Source organism: Arachis duranensis, chromosome 10 (genome assembly GCF_000817695.3).
Source record: "Arachis duranensis cultivar V14167 chromosome 10, aradu.V14167.gnm2.J7QH, whole genome shotgun sequence".
Lineage (NCBI taxonomy): Eukaryota > Viridiplantae > Streptophyta > Magnoliopsida > Fabales > Fabaceae > Arachis > Arachis duranensis.
The window spans coordinates 28,572,118-28,581,099 of record NC_029781.3 but is presented as its reverse complement, the minus strand read 5'-3'; the positions used below and the strand labels follow the sequence as shown (position 1 = coordinate 28,581,099).

At 33.8% G+C, this 8,982-nt stretch overlaps 1 protein-coding gene across 1 annotated transcript; it reads right to left on the bottom strand.

Moving 5' to 3' along the window:
* Positions 1 to 1,674: 1,674 nt before the first annotated feature.
* On the bottom strand, positions 1,675 to 3,905 carry LOC107469591 (uncharacterized). Its single transcript, XM_016088969.3, has 4 exons — positions 3,675 to 3,905; positions 3,487 to 3,545; positions 2,528 to 2,709; positions 1,675 to 2,006 (listed from the first exon to the last, which is right to left on the bottom strand). The coding sequence occupies exons 1-4, from the start codon at positions 3,859 to 3,861 to the stop codon at positions 1,934 to 1,936; spliced, it is 501 nt and encodes a 166-aa protein (XP_015944455.1). The 5' UTR covers positions 3,862 to 3,905; the 3' UTR covers positions 1,675 to 1,933.
* Positions 3,906 to 8,982: the final 5,077 nt, after the last annotated feature.

Here is an 8,982-nt window from a genome sequence, read left to right as displayed (position 1 = left end):
TTGAGCAAGGGTTTCTACAGAAGACATTTTATTTTTCTAGAAAGGGATAGCGAAACCTACAAAAGAAAAAGTAAAAGGATAAAAAATAGGGTCTCTAAAGGTTCGAGGCAAGTATCTCAAACTAAGCAGAGAAACACCAAGACTACCATCCACACTCTACCGAACAAAACATGCAAACGAAAAACTCTATATAGAAAGAATAAGAAAAGAAACTGACCTTTTCCCTCGCGCAGAAAGATTGAAGCAACAGCACTCGAAAAGGAAGGAGCTTTCTTCTTTCGAACAGTAAAGGATGCAGGTAGAAAAGTTTTCAAAAACGAAACAAGCGAGGAGACGAAAAAGTATTTATAAACACGTTAGGGGCACAAAGGTAAAACGACACAGCTATTTACCGTTACCACCGCCCCCACGTATGAATGCTCAAACCTCTAAGAGACGCGACGTTTGATTAGACGCGACTGTTGAAAATTTTTAAAACACGTTGGTTCCGAAAAATCACGTCGGTTCCTTATCAGGTCGGCTACGGTCCCGAGTTATAATACTCGACCCCAACCCTTAAAAGAAATTGAGCTCGAGTAGGGACACTGTTCATACCCTGGCCCAACGTTAAGGCCCAAGTCCAAACGACAGGCCCAACCCATAGGGTTGAGCCTCACAGTACACTGACCTTTCCCTGAGAAGTTGGCTCTCACCATGACTTGCTCTAAGGAAGTCGAAAACGAGAATTAGCTGGCAAATAATAACTGCCCCTAAAATCTCTCAACCCACTTCCAAGAGCCATATCGCAACTTTCCTATGATAAAGGGACGGTTATCCACCTTAAAAGATAGAACTACTCCAACGGTAGTTATTGGTTCACCACTATAAATACACAGACACCCCTCAGGTATCTCTAAGTCCCAATACTCTCTAGACTTGCTCACACCCTTGCTGACTTAGGCATCGGAGTGTCTTTGCAGGTACCACCCCCCGTTCACTCACGCTCACAAGTCGGATGGAGGCCCCAAAGGTGCGAACCCATTCGAAAGCTTCCCTCCTCAGACGATTGGGTCAACCTAACGAATTCAGCTCATTAATCTCCGGTTACCCATCGTAACAACCTTAAACTTCAAATATAAGCATGTAAAATATAATAAATAAAAAACTAAAATTTATTTAATTAACAAAAATTTCAATCTTTACTTAATAAAGACTGTATAAAGGATAACATAATTAGTAAAGAAGGTCTCAACCATTTTATCACGCATGAAACCTTGATAGCATGAATTAATAATGATGATGATATTATTATTAGGTTTAATTACTCTGTTGGTTTTATAGTTTTGCGAAATTTTCAATTAGGTCCCTATATCTTTTTTTTCCCTTTAATTGCACAAATTTTTTTTTGATTAGGTCCCTCTTGACAATAATTGATTTAATTATATAGGAATCCAACTAAAAAATAAAAAATTGGTACAGCGATCCAAATAGAAGAAAATAAAAAAGTATAGAAATCCAATTAAAAAAAATTAGTGCAAAAACTCAATTAAAAGAAAAAAAAAGTATAAAAACCTCATTATAAATTTCGTGAATCTATAGAAACCAACAGAGTAATTAAACTTTATTATTATTATTATTATTATTATTATTATTATTATTATTATTATTATTATTAGTTGTTGTACACACACCACGACAGTAACAAGTAACGAGACAAACTTTTCACCAACGAAATACTACAAGACTAAAGTTGATAAAATATGTTTAAATATGCTATCAATTGTCTTAGGTCATTCAGGTCACTTGCCAAAGTTTAATTGATTTGCCCAAGTGATTACCATATATACTCTCACTCTGTTTTTGGTCAAATTTTGAACGGAGTTAAGACATACATAACGAGAATTAAAATGAAGAACGTGGCGTAGCTGATAACGGGTAAATGGGTAATAGCTTCTCAATTAGCCGCCACAGGCTTCACCTTCTCTCGCATGAACTGCAGTATATGATCGCGTTTCCAATTATCGATTCTGCAACGGGGAAGAGATATTCAATCAGAAACAAGCTAAAACACCATGTTTTACCTTTAAATCCTAGCACGCAAGAAAGGCATCATTTTGTTGGCAGGGTTCATTGTTAAAGAGAACTCAAACCTTCCACCTAACTAGTAGATTCTTTTATTTCAATGAAAAGAGCTTTTCCCACACAATTAAACTATTCATTTACACATAAAAAAGCTTTGGTATTTGTTAATGTTACCGATCAATTCCATAAGTATTGTAATGGAGGTTATCAGTACATTACACAACAATTGTTTATCAGAACTATGTCAGGTGTATTCACAGCATCTAAAACACAGGCATCTATGATCTATGGGAAGTCACTGCATTTTAATCGATCCTAAAAAACCAAAGTTCTCATAGCAAGATGCTCTGACAAGAAGATCAGAAGTCAGGACATTATCCTACTAGATGTGGTAACCGAATCAAAGTCTATCATGGATGAAGCAAGAAGTTAAAACCATAATTTAATTTAATTAAAGAAGTCATACCTGATTGTTTCTTTCTGATCACCTGCATGATCCAGCATGATTAGCTTTGGTGGGGAATTAAAAACATATTGAACTTTGACGGTTGGAAATTTATCCTTCTCCTCTTCAATGAAGCCAACAACTTCAGGATAGAAAACAAGCTTCCTCATGCAAACTTCCAAAATGGCTCCAGAGTATGCAACCTAAAGAAAACAATAAACAACCATTAGTACTATTTTTTGCATGCATAGCACTCTCATGAAGGATCCAGGATTTTCATTATTACTTCAAAAGCCAAAACTCTGATGCCGGTTAAGGCAAACTGAAAATTAAAATAGTATCACTCACCTTCCTATTTCACTTGACCTTAGTGTGTGTTTATATGGTGTTGGAAGATTCCAAACCATAGTTTGAAGGATGCAAACTGAATTGCAACTCTTTTTCACAATTTAACTCAAACCATGGTTTGATTTGGAAAAGAAATAAAGAAAAGTTGCTTTCCCCTTGAATCAAATTATGACTTACCATCTACAAACCAAAACACTCTAAGGCCCCATTCGGTAACTACAGGCACATGCGCACACGCAAAGAGATAATTTGCCTAACTCTGTACTTGTCTCCTTCATCAAACAAGTTTGTGTCACCAAATGTCTCAGTATTTTCCTTTTATTTTCCTAAAGTTGATAAATTCTCGCCCTTGAAAGGGAGAAAAGTACAGAATAGTGTATCTTTAAACAAAATCCAGCACTACACTAGTTCCTCAAATGCAATTTGGTGAGACCACAAGATATTATTCAACAATAATAATACACATGAAGTAATATAATTTGCATCAATAATAGTGCACGTGAAGTATACTAGTTTCTTTCTATTTGTAACCAAGAGTAATTAGTAAAAGGTAATTGCAGTTATCATAATATAAGTATTAGTGATTAATTGTGAAATCATCGTTCCCTAACTATATATAATTATCTATATACCTTGGCAGTGGCATCATTGGAATCTTCCGTGCAACACTTGTAACAATCCGATACCAGCTCTGCAACCGGAATTCTGAGCTCAATTCAAAATTTGATGGAACTAACCAAAAATAAATAAATAAAGCACGAGATCGAAAATTAAAAAGAAAAAGGAAAATTGAGATCGGAAATTGAAGAATGGAGATTACCTTTGTCTTTGACGTACTCGGAGAAAGTCTTGCAATCGGAGCACAGAGCGAGACCGGAGAATCCAAGATTCTCGCATTCTCTTGTGCTCAGTTGCTCCGCTGATGTACCTATACTCAAGGCGGCCAACAAGACCACAACCACCACCGCCGCCGCAACGCCGTAGCTACTCAGCCATCTCCTCTTCATCTCTCTCTCTCTCTCTCTCTCTCTGCGAGATCCAACGAGCTGAAGAAATATGAGAGGGCTGGACTCATTCAATGGGCCTTATTGTCACACTATAGTTTTCGTCTTTTGTGCTTTAATTGGATCATACCAAAAAGAGAACAGGAGTCTTGTCAAGACCAGAAAAAAAAATAACAAAGGAGTCTCTTTGACCCCAGGAAAAAAAATTATTTAAAAAAGAAAGAAAGAAAAACAGTTATGGAGTTAATTTGTATATAATTTAAAGGTTAAAAAATATATTTCAAAAAATTATATTCTTAAAAGTGTTATATCCGGATATTAAAAATGTTTATTTAGTATTATAAATGGTTATAAATTGTTTTTAATATTCACAAGAATAAGTTACAAACATATTTATTCATTAAAAGAAAAAAATATTTGACAATTAATATTGTAATTTTATATGCTGATATTTAGAGTTTAATTTTGATGTATTGACAATATAAAACGTTTTATATAGTTGTCTAATTACATTCGTTCTTTTGTATAATTATTTATGTGGTCAATATAAAATATAGTTATTTTTGTTGATGTTGCATAATTAGATATACATATAAAATTGTTTTTAATATTGGATATACATATCAAATATTCGTTTCTGTAATGGAAATAAGAATTTCAAAATTCTGATAACTATTTTTTTCCTGAGAATAATTATTTTTATGAATTAAATTTCAAAATTTCAAACAAATATACAAATGATTGTTTTTATAGACAATTTTTTAGAATAAATTAAAATCCTTTGAACCAAACACCCAACTAAAGAAGTTTTTGACATGGCTATATAATCTTTTTATTTTAATTTTTCAATTGAAAGCTTGATGATGATTGATAGTTTGATACACATTTGTTTGCAATCTATTGGCGGGAAAATTGTATGTAGCAAGTAGTCATAGTAATGAATTAGAAAAACTATAGTAAAGTAGTCACCTACTTCTAGTTTCTAACAAATATTCTCATCATCTAGCATTTTCGTCAAAGAAAATTTTTTGTATGAAGAAAGTATTTTTAAGATCTTTAAAGTTCTTGTTATTAAAAAATTTTAGGAGTCCTGGTTCATATATATATATATATATATATATATGGCTGTTTACGAGTAATTAATCTGAAACAGATCCTTAAATTAAGCGAGAAGGACAACAGTTTGCTCTTGTTGGAGGAGTGGTGTGGGTGGGCTCTCGAATTTGTGAGTGGCAGCAAAAAGTTTAATGGAAAGCTCCGAAGTATTGTCAGGTTTGATTTGAGTCATAGGAGAGTAATCATGTATCGCCCTGAACTGCGAAGGAGCAGCAAACAATAACCATGGAGGTGTTTTCGGTGCAGGCGAGGGGTAACCCACTAGAACAATTCCTCTAAATGTATTTAGTAACTATACTAATACAACATACCTTTTTGTTAAATATTGTTCTCAGTTTTTTCATTGATAAAATTTTACCAACAATCACATTATCTAACAACTACAACTACAACTACAATATCAAAATTCAAGATACAACTGGAGAAAAATAGGTGATGGACTATGCCAGTATACCTCGGCTTAAGGATCTTTGACGGAGTATAATAAATATTGGTGCTATTAATAAACATTGGTGCCACTTTTCATCTTTGCGTATGCAACTTTGCAAGTGCCTACGCACCTTTGTAAGAATTATACTTGTGCGTAAGCATTCTGCTCCATGCACAAACATACTTGCCATCTCTTCCTTTTGTGCTTACACACACGGATCGTGCATACGCATCCAAGCCAATTTTTCCAATTCCCAATTTCAAAATCTATCGCAATCGCTTTTGGGCATAGCGCTAGCACTGCTGGCGCTGAAGTGTGTTTGAAAATTTGGCCCTGGCACTACTGGACATAACGCTAGCGCTACTGGCACTAAGGCATGTTGCAAATGAGGCCCTGCTGGACATAGCGCTGGCGCTGCTGGAGCTAAAGCATGTTGCAAATGGATTTAATAGTTACATCTTTTACTTAATAAGCTAAGTACTACATGGTTATTAAATTGTCTCCATCAAAATCTGTAAACCACTAATGTGCTTTGATATAGGAGCCAGAAGCACTCCATTGCATTATGCTGCTTGTGGAAAAAATTTGAAATACTGTCAGGTAAGAATAGCTTCAACTTTGATCTGTAATATTCCATCTTTTCCTTTGAATCTAGCAAAAATGTTTTTATTCTTCTAGATCAGATCCTCCTTTCGGGATGTGCAACTCGAAAAGCTTTGAATTGCAATGGGGATAAGGTATTCTAATTTGACTGTTTATTACTAAATTTTTGCTTGTTCTACAATATATATGATACAAAGATGAAAGTTATTATTTCTTACTATCATATGGGTTACAGTGAGTTTGAACTTATTTGAGAAAAAAATGGAAGGAACCACTTCCAATTTTTTTTACTGATCTTATACTTCCAATCAAAAATATTTTCTACTCAGTGGTGATGCCTATTCAATATTGGTTCGAATAACAGTGATCACAATGCAAGAACACATGTACTAGGTTGATTATTTGGTTAGCATCTCAGTAAACTATCTCCTTCTATAGATTTTCATACAAAAACAAGAATCATGGACATAAGCAATTGGTGGAAAGAGGAGGTTGAACGGTAAGATAGTGTAGATAGATACGATGTGTTGAAAGAGAAGATTCAGAAAGTGAAGTGGATGATGATCCTGAAGCCTTCAAGTATTAACAAAGCATCAGAATTATGCTATAATCTATCATCAATTGAAAAGAAAGTTTGGGTCATAAGGTAGAACTTAGTGCTTACCAGCTAGTATTCTCAAATTACATTGCTTATTATTACCAGCTAGTATTATTGATGCCGAAGCATCTTATCAGTTATTTTAGTACTTTTTCATTGAATAAATCATTCATTTGATTCATTAATCAAGTATATTAAGGGTCATTTTCAATTAATGCTTGCATGTGAAAGAATTATTAGAGATTAGTGATTTTTGTGCTAACTCATAATCTTTCAAATCAAGTTTTGATGCATCTTGCTTAATAAGTTTTAAAAGGTTTATGAACACAAGATACTTCAAAGACTGTGTGTTTGATCGTAGGTAAAAAAAAAAGAAAAGAGATTAAGAGTTGATTGAAGAGAGACGTGGAGCCCTTATTCACTTTGGGTCATCCAAGATCAAACTTCCAAAGTTCTCCCAGGGAGCCTTAAGATGTTGCTAACGTCAGGTCTGCATGGAAAGCCCCCTCACAGACGTGTTCGAGAATAGATTATCTAATCTTTTTGGAAGTAATAGATTATCTAATAGATTATTAGGTGTATTTTTTTTAGTAGTAGCAGTAACTACAGAATGTATATCGTATGAGTTGGAGCTAAATTAACTTGTACTAACCTTATCTATTGCCATCTCTTGATTCTTGATATATATAGTGTATTTTTTGGTTAACTTAAAATCCTCCTCATGCTACTAATTATAGTAGATTGTTGTTAGTTTTCAAATTAATCTCACTTTCATATTATGTATTTGTAATAGGGATCAATTTCTTTAAATATTTTAGCACTAGAAACATATAAAAGCTACTTGCAATTTTAACATAAATGCGAGTGGTAATTGATAAAAAAATAGAAGAAATATTTAAATACATCTCAATGAAAACACAATTCTAATCATCTAGAAGCACAACAATCTTATTCCTCTACATCATTTTCTTCAATATGACAACTGCATCATAGATCCTATCAGCAACCTTCTTCACATATCCAAAGTAAGCATAACTCCAATTATTTTTGAAATACAAAATCCCAATAATTCTTCAGAAATCAGTTGCAAAGCCAAGGGATGCAATTGAGTAAAACAACGCTTTGTCAAGCTGGTCATTTTCCATGTCTTCATCTTCATAGCCTTCAAAGGTAGAAACATGATGAAGACCATGACCGGGACAATATTTTGGGAGTAGAGCTCAACAGAGATATTAATTACCAGTGTAATTGAGTGAATCATTCAAGGTTTGAAATTGGTTTTCAACTGAAATTGGTCCTAAGAAGTTGTTGTATGATAAATTCAACTGACTTAGAGAATATAAGTCAATCATACTTTTTGGAATACCACCACAAAGATGATTATGAGACAAGTCAATAGACTCCAATGACCTCATGTCTCCAATCATTTCAGGAATCTTGCCTGACAAATTATTGTAGGAGAAATTGAGTCCAATCAATCTTGACAGGGAAGATATTCCAGTAGAAATTGATCCAGACAATAAGTTATTTGAGAAGTCCAAGTTACTACATATATCAAATTACCAATGTAATCAAGTTCTCTTCCTTTAATGACTTCCTTCACATCCTCTTTGTCCCACCATTACGAATTGGACAAATATGAATTCTCGTTATATAAGAGTATATGCTGAAATCATTCCTGTAATATTGGCAATGCAATGAGGAATTGGGCCTACTAATTTATTTTCAGCAAGGTCCAAGATTTGCAATGCATCAAATTGACAGAGGCTTAAAGGAATGCCAACATATAACCAATTTCTTCTCATCCTAAGAATTTGGAAGTATGAAAATTCACTGCCATTCCAAGAAGGTATGAAACCTGATAGTTGATTCTCCCCAACATCTAATGATCTCAAGTTTTTCATGTTTGACAAACATGAAGGAAGTTTTTCTTGAAACTTATTATTATTCAGATGTAGTAACTCCAATAATAAAAGATTTCAAATTGTGCTTAGAATTTTGCCAGATAGATAATTATTGGAAACATCAAAATACAACAAACATTCAAATTTTTCAATGAACTTGGCAACAAACCATTCATGAAGTTATTACTGAGAAGCAAAGACTTCACGTTGGGGATTTTATGTGGAAAGCTTTCAGAAATGAATCCAGTTATTTAATTATGCGAAAAATCTAAGTACAAGTGGCTCATGACCTGAGGGCACGAATTTATTAATCCATTCATTGAGCCTTGTAAGTAGTTTGAAGAAAGATCATGCACAACCAAATTTTTGAGTTGACCCAGATTTTGAAGAATATTACCACTCAAATTATTATAAGAAAGATATACAAGACATAGATCAACAAGTTTTTCAAGACTCAACGATATTGATCCATT